The sequence below is a fragment of the Leopardus geoffroyi genome, chromosome D2 (assembly GCF_018350155.1).
Source record: "Leopardus geoffroyi isolate Oge1 chromosome D2, O.geoffroyi_Oge1_pat1.0, whole genome shotgun sequence".
Classification (NCBI taxonomy): domain Eukaryota; kingdom Metazoa; phylum Chordata; class Mammalia; order Carnivora; family Felidae; genus Leopardus; species Leopardus geoffroyi.
Genome location: NC_059334.1, coordinates 76,171,301 through 76,184,244, shown reverse-complemented (window position 1 = coordinate 76,184,244; position 12,944 = coordinate 76,171,301). Strand labels below are relative to the sequence as shown.

The 12,944-nt window shown below is 52.4% G+C and overlaps 1 protein-coding gene across 2 annotated transcripts in view; it reads right to left on the bottom strand.

Moving 5' to 3' along the window:
- GRK5 (G protein-coupled receptor kinase 5) overlaps nucleotides 1-12,944 on the bottom strand; it is a 218,567-nt gene that overhangs the window by 116,010 nt on the left and 89,613 nt on the right. For both annotated transcript variants that reach the window (XM_045439116.1, XM_045439118.1), the window contains exon 2: nucleotides 2,925-3,020. In XM_045439116.1, the coding sequence (XP_045295072.1) occupies nucleotides 2,925-3,020 (96 nt within the window). The remainder of the gene's footprint in view (nucleotides 1-2,924; nucleotides 3,021-12,944) is intronic.

Below are 12,944 nucleotides of genomic sequence, written 5' to 3'. Positions count from 1 at the left end.
CCCAAATGTCCATCAACTGATGAATGGATAAAGAAGATACGGTATGTATATACAATGGAATACTACTCAGTGATGAAAAAGAATGAACTCTTGCCATTTGCAACAACACAGATGGAACTGGAGGGTATTATGCTGAGTGAAATAAGTCAGAAAAAGACAGATATCATATGTTTTCACTCATAGGTGGAATTTGAGAAACTTAACAGAAGACCATAGGGGAAGGGAAGGAAAAATAAATGGCAAACAGAGAGGGAGGCAAACCATGAGAGACTCTTAAATACAGAGAACAAACTGAGGGTCGATGGGGGCAGGGGATTGGGGGGGGGTGGGGAAAATGGGAGATGGGCATTGAGGAGGGCACGTGTTAGGATGAGCACTGGGTGGTGTATGTAAGTGACGAATCACGGGAATCTACTCCTGAAGCCAAGACTACCCTGTATACACTATGTTAGCTAACTTGACAATAAATTATTTTTTAATAAATAAATAAATAAATAAATTCTCTGAGGAAGTGGTCTTGGGGCCTGACTGTGCCCCACAGGGCATTCCTGGTACCACCACCTGTGGGCAGTCTACCCAAAAGCAGAGAAGCAAATGGCTTCCCAAGAACAAGCTTTGCAGGTAAGGCCCCTCCCAAATAAGCCTGGCTCTCACACAATGACCCCGCCTCTCTGCACAGCTCTCCACTTTGAGGGCAGGGGTTCTTACCTCCTATTCAAGCTCTCTCCTCTAAATCAACACCCCAGAAAGGTCTCTTGCATCAGTCCTTTGGCTGTAAGCATGAGTGGGAGCCCCTCCTTGGGCCCCCTGAGGAAAACTGGGCTCAGCACCCAGGAAAGACATTCTGGTCTCTGGTGAACTTGCTCACCCTGGACAGGAGAGGGCTTGTCTCCCCAAGGGGGTATGACAACCATGGCAACTGAGGTCTCCACCCCTAGCCCTATTCTCTCCAAGCATAAATTAGCAGTGAAGAACAAAATGGCCCCAGGAAATAATGGGCCAACTCCAGATAAGCTCTTCCTGTCTTCTCTCTGAAAGCCACTTGGAGTTTAACTGGCAAAACTCTCCCAGCCCCAGGAGATGTGCCCATCTTCTCTCCCACCCTGCCCCATGTGCCCCAAAGGGTGAACATCAAGGGTGAATGTGGCACCCCCAGCACAGGAAGGACCTAGCAGAGTGATGGCTGCTGGGCCTCCCAGAAAGAAAGCTGAAGTGCTAAGGGAGGTGTCCTGGGCTCCTGAGGATAGCTCCAGTGAAGCCCTTTACACATGGTCTCACTTGACTGGGTTCATGATCATTTCTTTCACCCGAGGAAACAGAGGCTCAGTAAGATTAAGTGACTCATCAAGGGGCCAGTAGAGAGGGTGAGATTTGAACCCAAGTCTGTCTGGACCCAGAGACCCTGATCCCTTAGGCCAGCTCCACTCACCCTAAGAACACCGTGGGGGTCTGATCTGAGGTAGATCTTGAGGACACTTCCCATGCATTAGCACCCCACCTTCTTCAGCTGCTCACATCTGTCTTCATCGGGTACAGGTGGCTTCCTTTCATTTCATAAACACTAATTAAGCGAGCTCCTCCCTCCATGGTGGGCATGCAAGGCACACAGAACAAGCAGTTGTCATCTGCTGTGACAGCAAGGCAGAATAATCTGGAGGGTGGGCTAAGCGGCCAGGACTGAGCAGCCCTGGGGGTCCATGTAAGTCCCGCCTAGCCTGGGGAACTGGTGGAGGTCAGGCCACATGGAAAAGCCATTCGGAAAAGCTAAGTGGTTTTGAGTGGCCTCACGTTTCATAGCAGGCACTGGGCAGTTCACCCACAGCCCTGGACAGAAGTCCCAGGAGCAGCAAGGCCCACAGAGTTCTGGGTGACAGGGCCATCCTCTATCCAGCATTCAATGGATCTCGGTCTAATAAACAGTGGTTAGCATGTCCACAAGCGCTCCGACAGACAGGAGCAGATAAGAAGCCTTCACGCAGTAGGGGCTGGTGTACATGGGGCACACAGGGGAGAAGGGCCAGGGCCCCCACCAGTAAGGAGGAGCCCCACCATGCCCACCCCCTCCGTGGGAGCCCTGTGTCCTCATTTGGTGAGTTTGGCTGTGCCAGCCCCTTAAGAAACAAGGTCCCTCTGCTCTTCGAGGTGCTTTGCTGTGTGGGTGCCGGATAAAGAGTTCTGGGCTGTTACCACTGAACAGGGTGGCCCCTCAGTGAGCACACCAACATCCTCAGCAAGAGGACAGGGAGCCTAGACATTCGCCTCACCCTCAATTCCCAAAGCTTTGCTTGCTGAGGGCAGAGCCCACAGTCTCCAGGAAAGAAGGGTGGAAAGCTATATGTGGGCGCTCAGTGCCAGGCCTGGCCCACCTCCACCACCCTCCTACAAGCTGTGCAACTTTGGGCTGGTTGCAGAACCTCAGTTTTCCCACCCAAGAGATGGAGTAAAAAAAAAAAAAAAATCAGTACTTGCAGGGCGCCTGGGTACCTTAGTTGGTTGGGTGTCCGACTCTTGATTTTGCTCAGGTCACGATCTCATGATTCATGGGATTGAGCCCAGCGCTGGGCTCCAAGCTGACAGCACGGAGCCTGCTTGGAATTCTCTCTCCCTTTCTCTCTCTCTCTCTCTCTCCCCACTATCCCCCCTCTCAAAATAAATACATAAACGTAAAAAACAAAACAAAACAGTACTTGCCTCCAAGGGTAATTGGGAGATAATCCTGCCCAGCACACACCAAAGAGTCAATGAGTGTCAGTTCCATCTTTACGTCAATTAGCAAGGATGTCAGCCTGGAGCTCCTATCTGGAATCACTTTGCTGCACTAATTGTTTCGTATTTGACTCACTGTCCAAATAGTTTGGTTGTAAGTGGGCTCCTTGCTCCCCTCCCAGCCCCTTCCCATGCCCCCTCCAGGCAGGGCAGCTTACCTATGGTCCTTCGGAGGTCTTCACACTGGCTGATGTGAGGAAACTTCAGGATTTCCTTCCACTTCTTGCTTTTCCCCTTGCGCTTTCCTCCACCCCCTGCAGAAATGGGGGGAAAAGATGTCGGGCTCATGTTGGTCTTGTGGAAGGCTCCAGAGCCTGTTTCCCATCCCGGCGAGCCTGTCCACCAGCTCCAGGGGCTGGGAGACAGCCAGGGGGCTCAAGGTCAAGTCAGTGGCACACCACAAACCCCCCAGGCACACACACTCCCTCCTGGCCAGCATCAAGCCTGTGTGTTCTCCCCACACAGTTGGGCCGGGCTCCTTAAGCAGCAGGAGCAGACGGGCCCCTCCAGTCATCCGTGCCTGAACCCACACTGGTTGCCCTGTTCTTTCTCCACATCTCCCCCTGCTCTTCAGGCCCCCTGGGTGCCCAGTCTCTGGCGTCAGACTAGACCCCAACCTTCCCACAGCAGGGGCCAGGCCAGCTGGACTTAATATTGCCTTCGGGCTTGGGAAGTCCTTGCGGAATGGATCCACAAGTGAGTGGACTGCAGCCGCCTCGCTGCCTCCTTTTGTCCTCTTGTTTCCTGTGGAGAGTCCCGTTCCCCAACTGGAGGCCAGATGTTGGGAACAAGGACTTCAATTTCCACTTGTCTTGTGTACCCCCTTCTTCTCCCTCCCCCACAAACCCCAGGGTCTCAGAGGATGTATACTCAAGGCTGCAAGGACTCCTGAAGGGCCCCATCCTGCCTTGCATCCTCCTCTGTGTGCATGTGCGATGAACACGCACATGCTAGGGATACGCACGTGTGATGGACGTGCACGCATGATGAGCACACGTGCAATGAATCTGCACACACAATGAACATGCACACGTAATGAACATGCAATAAACACGTGGAGCTGAGTAAGGTACACACTCAGGGCATTCCCACCAACCACACTAGTCTTATCCAAGGGACAGTGGACAGATGTCCGAACGCTCAGGTGTACAAACAGCAAGGGGAGGCACCAACTCTGGCCTGTGTTCCTGAGCCCACCGGCATTTGAGCCTCAGACCTGGAGGCCCCTCTGTGTCTAGTGGCCAGGACCTTCCAGGGACTGAGATGCCATCACCCCCTACCCACCCCCAGAGTGGCCTTAGATACCACATCACTAAAGATCACATAGCTCTTTAGGTCCCTCAGTATTTTAGGATATTGAGGGCCTCTCACCCTCCTCCATGTAGTCAACACCCCAACACCTGTGGACTTTAGAGCCCAGTTAGAGACACAGGATCTGGGGTAGGGCCTCGGCACCCTGGGCCTGCTCCTTGCTCTGGGTTGGGTGTGCAGCACCTCCAGCCTCTAACCCTTCCAGAGCATGCCTGGGCCCCCCCCCTCCAACCAGCAAACCAAGGGATACAGGAGGGCTTAGCTTGTGCCCACCCAGGCCCAGTGTGTGCCCCAGGGCTGGCAGGGAGCTGGTCGCAAGGAGTGGGGATCCCCAACTGTCAACCCTGCTGCCCTGGAAAGCTAAGGCCGGGTTCCCCATTAGCAAGTGGGTTGGCTTCTGAGGCTGGGACCAGGACCCCCCCCCTGGGGGCTGGGAAACAGGAGAGGGAGCTGATGGTGGGGGTGTCCTTTCTCTGCTCTCTGCTTGTCCTGTCTTCTTTTCCTCTCAAGCCTCTGCAGAGGGCAAAGGCCTCAGACTCTACAGGACAGAACACGTGTGCATTGGGCATTTGCTGTGGCCAGGCACCATTTGAACATTATCTTGTGTAATCCTCAGAATGTCTCGTTGAGGAAGAGATCACTGTGAGCCACGTCACAGATGAAGGAACAAATATCCAAGGTTGAGCAACTCGCCGGCTGATGACCCATCTGACTCCACACTTGCTCTTGCCTCTAACCAGGGTCAACACACATGTGCACACACTGCAGAGTCCTTCCCCGGGGCCCTTCCCTGGACTCTCTGCAGTCCTTACTCTAAATCTACAAGGCAGGACTATTACTGTTCCCCCCCCCCAACAAATAAGGAAACTGAGGCATGGGGAAGAAAGAAGCAAGTGGCTTTCTTTACTGGCTTATTAATAGCAGAGCCAAGGCCCCAACTTGAGTAGACTCTGGACCCCAGGCACTCACCCTCACTCTTCTGTCTGTAAACCTCCCTTTGGGGTACACTGAAAGCCAGGGAAATTCTCAGGGATAAAAAAAAAAAATTGCTGGGGTCAGACCACAGAAGTGATGCAGCATCGAGTAAGAGGAGCAGGAAAGGGGATCTCTCTAGCTGGGGCCCAAGCTTGCAAGCTCTGAGAAAAGACGTCACCCCAGACACCTGCAGACTTGTTCTGCTTGACCCACACGTGGCTTGTTTGTTTGCTGTTCACTGAACCAGTTGTCAAGATTTCAAACCACGAGGAGACTTCACATGCAAATCCAGATTTCAGATTTCTCTCCATAACGAAGCATCCCACATGGCAAGAATGGGTTAGAGCTAGGGAACAGCTGCTCCCGTGGACAGGCCGTGTGGCCTGCTTGGCCTCTGTAGGGATTAAAATGCGCATCCCCTAGAAAAGGGCCGCCCTCTGAGACATCAGCAAAGTCAGATGCTCCCGTCTCAGCCCCCACCAGGCTGGGAGGTCAAAAGGGGCCATTAGAACAAGAACTAAGTCCTTGTCCTTTCCTATTCCTGCACTATTTGCTCCCAGATCTGGCTGGAAGAAAGCACATTTATGTGTGTACGATAAAATATACACAACGTGAAACGTGCCATCTTACCCATGATTAGGTATACGGTCCAATGGCACGGATACATTCACATTGTTATGCAGCCATCACCACCATCCACCTCCAGAACTCTTTCATCACCCCAGACTGGAACTCGGGACCTATTAAACACTAGCTCCCTCCTCCCCCCAGCCCCTGGCAGACACCATTCTACTTTCTGCCTCTGTGAATTTCACTCCTCCAGTGAAATCACACAGTATGTCCACTTGTGACTGGCTCATTGCACTTAGTGTAACGTACACGAGGTTCGTTCACGTTGCGGCGTGTGTCAGATTTCATTCACTTTTTAAGACCAAATAACATTCCATTGTGTGTAGGTACCACATTTGGTTTATCCATTCCATCCATTTTTTTAAATTGTTTTTAACATTCATACATTTTTGAGAGACAGAGAGAGACAGAGCGTGAGTCGGGGAGGAGCAGAGAGAGGAGACACGGAATCCGAAGCACACTCCAGGCTCCGAGCTGTCAGCACAGAGCCTGACATGGGGCTCAAACCCACGAACTGTGAGATCACAACCTGAGCTGAAGTCAGACGCTTAACCGACTGAGCCACCCAGGCGCCGCCATCCATTCATCTACTGATGGACACTTGGGTTGTTCCCACCACTTGGCTTTTGTGATCGGTGCTGCTATGGATATCTGAGTCCCTGCTTTTAACTCTTTTGGGTATATGTCCAGGAGTGGAATCACTGGGTCATATTGTAGTTCCACTTTTCTGCAGAACTGATGAAGTCTTCTGGACAGTACAGATCACCAGGCTATACTGCATCAGGCTGTCTCCCAACTCTCTGTGATCAGAACCCAGGGATGTGACTTCTGGAAAGGCCCATCTCCCTACCCCCCGCCAGGTGATTCTCAGGTGGCCAGTGTATGGAAACCAGGAGCCTATTTTACATGCATATACGTGTGTGTGTGTGTGTGTGTGTGTGTGTGTAGTTCTTACGGATTAATTGAACCATTAGGAACATTAACCCAGACTCATTCATTCACTCAACCAATATATGTTGAACATCTACTAGAAGGAGCTGGGACAAGAGACACAGGGTGTCACCATCTTGGGGCTTCCAACCTAGCAAGGAAGACAGACATCAAAGGCTTTATTTCAGTGGCTCGACGTGGGGGACAACTTTGTCCTCTGGGGGACAACCGGCAACGTCTAGAGATATTTTTGGTTGTCACAGCCGGGGCGGGGGTGCTACTGGCATCAGGTAGGCAGAGGCCAAGAACGTGGTTGAGCACTGTACAATGCGTGAGGCAGCCCCCCACAATGGAGCGATCTGCCCCAAAATGTCAGTAGTGCAGAGGTGGAGACACACTGCTTTATTTAACAAGCATTTGGACCAGCACTCAGAAGGGCAGGGTTTGGGGGAGACATGTTTGGGGCAACATGTCGCTGAAGCTGGAGTTAGGAAGGGAGGGGGTACCACCCAGGGAGCTGTCCCGGGCCAAGGGGGCAGACTTTCCGGCCCATGTGGGGCTCCTTTCCTCCTAAGGAGTAGGAGCCCCCAGAACAGGGCAGGGACTGTGGTAGGCAGAATAATGCTCCCCAAAGTGTCACCTGAACATGTTAGCCTATATCACAAAGGGGAACGAATATTACAGATGGAATTAAGGATAACAGCGGGAACATTATCTCAGGTGGTCTCGGTGGACCCAGTGTAATGGTTAGAGTCCTTACATGTGGAAGAGGGGGAAGAAGAGTCAGTTTAGAGCCATGCTGTGTGAGGAAGACCAGAAAGCCACTGCCGGCTTTGAAGACGGAAGGGGCCACGAGAAGGCGGGTGGCCTCTAGAAACCACAAAAGGCAAGAAAACAGATTCTCCCTGGGAGCCTCCAGAAAGAACGGAGCCCTGCCCACACCCTAGTTTTAACCCAGTAAGACCCATGTCAGACTTCTGACCTCCTGAAATGTAACTCATTAATTTGTGTTCTCTTAATCCATTGGGTTTGTGGTATTTGTTACAGCGGCGAAAGGAAACTAATCCAGGGATGCTCTCCGCGGGGTGTCCCCCTAAATGGCCACTGGGATCCTGAACTCACCTGGCCTCCAGTTCCTTGGACACAAACCCTGCCCCTCCATAACTCAAAGAGGTCGCCACTTCCAGACAAATAGTTAGCTCTTACGTGTGCTGCTGGGTTATTAGATGACATATTTGATGACTGAAGTGTCAATACTCTATTATTTCAGTCAGACCTGACTGTCTCTCAGGACCCTGAGGTGGTGAGGCCCAACACCCTGCTGCAGAAGTTCCTTGCATGTCCTGGCCCTGTGACCCCAGCTGCCCCAGGCCCACCTCCCTGCTTGGAAGGATGTCAGGCCTACAGGGAGCTAAGGCCACCACCTCTCCACTACTCAGGGCCCAGCCAGGCCCCAGCAGCTGGGATGGCCAGTTCCCAGGCCTGCCCATCAACCACTGCTCATCCGTTCTCCTTGACCAGTTTCAAAGCCCTTCACCATGTGGTCACAGTCTTTCCAAGCTTTATTTCTCTCCCTGCCATTGCTCTCGGGACCTTTGCACTCACTGTTCCTTCTGGCAGTAACATCTCCTGCCTACCTGTGTAAATGACTTTCATCCATGCTTCAAGTCTTAACACAGGCATTCAGCTTCAAGGCTTCCTGTGCACCATATGGCCATCCAGGAGAGCCTTCTCTGACCTCAGTAGCTGAAGTGGGGCCCATTCTCTGCCTTCACCACTGCCATTAAACTGTGTTTGGGAGGCCCTGGTCAGTTGGGCAGCCTGTCTCTCTTGCACACACTCATCAGCTGACAGATTCACTTATCTGTCCCAACAGATTCCCTTGTTCTCCCAACGCATTAAGCACATTTTCACTGATGGGTCCAACCTGTATGTGTAAAGTTACTACCAGATTTCCAGGGCCAGCCCCAGCTCTTACCAGTACCTGACATCTTCCTATTTAGTGATTTACTTGCCAATCCTTAGTCTTCCTGTTTGAAGGAAGACCATGGTGGCAGAGACCTTGGTTTCTCTGCTCTCTGTTGCTCTCTCCTTGGCCCACTGTGGATGTGCAAACAGTATTTGCCAAGCAGATGCAAGCGTTGTCCCTGTGATCTCTGCATGCATCATCCCCTCCCCCATGACCCCACAGGAGAAGTCCCTGACCCCTCCACCTGCTGAAGCCCGCTCTTTCTTCAAGCCCCAGCCAGCTGTCCCTTCCAGGGCTGCCCTTGAGAGGAAGACTCCCCGCCCCCCAACTTGCCAGGCCTACGGCCTACTCCCAGTTTGGCCCAGACCTATTCAGTGTCCCTCTGGGGGATGGGGCACCTAACACAATGCCTGGTTAATTACAAGCTTTCATTAAGTTAGGATGACTGACTGGGTAAATGAATGTTTGCCGGAATAAATGACAATGTCCACCCCACCCTACCCCCAGCAGTCTGAGGTTAGCACTGAACTGGGTTCTGTATGTTTGGTGTTGATTAAGGTGGCATTAGCCCCATTTCACAGATGAGAAGCCAGAGGCTCAGGGAGAGGAATTAATGGGATCAGTGAATGAACTCCCAGCCATTTCTTGTCTTGAGCAGCTTTGTGTTTTATTTGCTTTACCATCTGACCCACTGCTGCTCACAGTTTATCTTTCGTGTGCCGGAAACAATCAGTGAACTGGACACGGTCCCTGCCCTCAGGGACATCCAGTTCATTCCAGGCTTCAAAGAGCAGAGACCATGGGGGTGGTCTGGCAGGCGTGGGGGGGGGGGGCAGTGGGGAGCAGCTCCAGCTGGGAAGGGGATGGCAGCAACAGAGACCAGGGGGCCAGACAGGAAGGGGGAAGAGGCCAAGATGCTGGGGGACATGGGCTGAAGTCTCCTAGCCCACGGTTCTGAGGAAAAGCACCAAAGGATCAAGATGGCAGGTCTTGATCCTGGAACGGGAAAGAGTTTTGCCTTTTCTCAAGGCAAAGCCTGGAGAAAGGTGGGCAATGGGAAGATGGGAGTCTTCTTTGACTCTGGACCTCACCCCCAACTGGCCCCATAGCAGGGAGGGGGGCAGGGAGGGGGCAGCTTGCAGGAAGGAAATTGCTTAGCAAATCATTGCTGCTTTCTCTAGTTCCTAGCGTCCCCCTCCACTGCCAGCAACGGCCTCACACAGGTGTACCCGGGGGGGGGGGGGGGGCGGCTAAGGGAAGTGTGATAAGGGGGTGGCAGGGCAGGAGAGAGGCAGCCAACAGAGAGGGCTGGGGGGCTCCTCTGGCAAGAGGGCAAGTCTTAGCAGGGAGTGGAGTGTGGGACTTGGGGACAAAAGGCAAAGTAATAGTGGCTCCCATGTCTTAAGCATGGGCCACGCACTCATTTCTTGTGCTCCCATGGATACCCCCAGGGAACAATAAAAGGATCACCCCAAATAAACTGCCACAAGAGAGCTGTCACTATGGGGGAAGAAGCTGGCTTACTGTTATTCTTGTTGCTTGTACTGTGCCAGAGGGAGGTATTTGTGCAGAGGAGAGGACTGAGAGAAGACAGCACTGAGAATGAGAGGGGGCAGAGCAAGGTGGACCCATGTCTACTCCGGGGGGTGGGGGGGGAGGGTACGGGGAGGGCTCTGGCTCTGTGGCAGCTGGATCCCAGCGATGACAGCTTCTGAGCAAAGAGGAGCCTCCAGCCCCGTGGCCAGACAGGCACAGCCGAGTGGAACTGCCAGCAGAGGCTCCTCCTCCGAAGGACACTGATAAAACCAGCGGCGGCAGTGACCCCGATGGTCTGTGATCTCGTTGGCTGGACTCCTTCGGGCCCTGGAGCGAGATCTCTTCCCATCCTTGGAAGGAAGTGGGACAGACCTCTGCAAAACAACTGGCCCTGGAATTCTCATTAACCTTATGGTATGATATATTTGAAAGTGAAGCAACGTGACACTTCCTGTGCTCTTGGGGTCAGGGGACAATCAGCTATGACATCATCGCACTTAATTCTCACATCGAGTCCATGAGGCAGGTCCTGCTACGGAACCCCTTTTGCAGGTGAGAAAATAGTCTCAGAGAGGCAAAAACCTTGCCTTAAATCACTCAAGCGGCCGTGTCACAACCTGAGCCAGGAGCCAGGTGCCGGACTCTCAGTCTAAAGTTCTTTCTTCCCTGCTGACCAACGAGCAGTTCATCAGGGGAAGTTTCCATGCATTTGGTGGAAAAACCTTCCTTCATGCCCTTGAATCTGAGCTTGAGTGTGGCTCTTGGACTGGCAGCATCAGCATCACTGGAGAATTTGTTAGAAATGCAGATTCTCGGGCCCCACCCTAGACCTATTGACTCAGAAACTCTGGGAGCGCACCCAGCAGCCTGTGTGTTAATGAGCCCTCCAGGTGATTCTGATGCTCAGTCAAGCTTGAGAACCACTGCCCTAAATTCAGAGAAAGTCCCTGAACATCACATGGGAAATGGGAGATGGAACCACTCTCTCTGGGAATTTCTCTCTCTAAAAAAGGATTTGAAGAGACACAGCAAAGTTGGGACAAACCACCAAAAGTGTTCCTCCCAGCCCCCATATTCAGTGATCCTGGGATCTGCCTGACAAGCACCGAGGTCCCTGCAACCTGCCTGACTTGAATCAGCTTAAGCCACTTACCAGGCCACCAGCCAGGGCGAGAGGCAAACTGTACAAGGGCCCTCCTGTTTCCAACGTGCTCGGTGCTGGTCCATAAGGGTCCGGGTGGGGGAGCCAGTCTCAGGGAACCCTATTCCATGCCCCAGGCCCTGGCCTGGCTCCTAACAAGCTGGACAGGACCCCCCACAAACCCCTCCTGTACCAACAGTAAGTACACATTTCCCCTACCACGTGCCTCTGCATTCTGACAGCCTCTGGACCTTGATTGTTCTACGGATCCCAGAGAGGAGTGAACCACCTCTGGAGACGGGCTTGCCGGGGTCCGCAGAGGACTTGACATGTTTTGAGGGCTCTGAGGAGGGAGAATGTTTTCCCACAGAGTATGTTCCTCTAGGAAAGACTTGTCAACTCAAATCGAAAAACAGTATTGGTGAATACAGTTCCAGCCAAGGTTAGCAGGAAGAGAGACTCATTTGAGTTGACCTGCAAAGGGGATTGTTACCAGGATCATGGGGGCCTCTAAGAATCCAAGGAAAGGCAGCCAAGAGCAGCTGGGTTTTGGGAATAAGAAGGCCATGGAGACATGGAGAAGCTGGGGTTGGGGTGTCTGCCCCTCACTCCACCAGCTGCCCCTCTGCAGACCATACCAGGCTCACTCACCCCCTTGCACAGGCCCAGCTGGCCACTGGTGTACAATGAAGAATTTGGCCTTTGTCTCTGGTTCCTGGACAGTGACCTCTAAGTCCTCGGAATTTTCCAAGTGACAGAATGGCATTTTTATTTATGCGGGGCCCCCAAAACCATACCAGAATCTATGCTAACAAGATGGCTTAAGGTGGGGCTGACCACGCCAGAATGACCAACCATATGATCGGGTAGGTTCTGAGCCTGGTGATACTATCCAGGGAGAGATGAGCAACTGGAGATTGGGCTCAACCCCATGGCCAACGATTCCATCACTCCCGCCTAAGTAATGAAACCCCCAGTAAAAGCTCTAGGCGCCAGGCTCAGGTGAATCTGCCGGCTGCTGCCGGGAAAGCGATGTGTCTCCTGCAGACCTTGCCCTATGCATCTCTCACGTTTGCTGGTTTGGATGTGTCCTTTTGCTCTAACAACATTGTAAGTAAAGTGATCTGAGGTCTGTGAGTCATTCTAGTGAATTATCAGCCTGAGGGGGTGAGAGAATCCCTGAATTTGTAGCCTGCCGGTCAGAAGTGCGTGCAAACTTGCTGCTGGGGTCTTGCTGCTGGGGTCCCCCAAACTTGCTGCTGGGGTCTGAAGGGAGGTCAGTCTCTGGGACTGTGCCCTTCATCTGTGCAGTCTGTGCTAAAACTCTGGCGTAGTTAGTATCAGAAATGTATTGTAGCTGTATGGGAATGCAAGCTGGTGCAGCCACTCTGAAAAAACGGCATGGAGGTTCCTCAAAAAAACTAAAAATAGAACTACCCTACGACCCAGCAATTGCACTACTAGGCATTTATCCATGGGATATGGGTGTGCTGTTTCGAAGGGACACATGCACCCCCATGTTTATAGCAGCACTATCAACAATAGCCAAAGTATGGAAAGAGCCCAAATGTCCATCGATAGATGAATGGACAAAGAACATGTGGTATATATATACAATGGAGTATTACTCGGCAATCAAAAAGAATGAAATCTTGCCATTTGCAACTACGTGGTTGGAACTGGAGG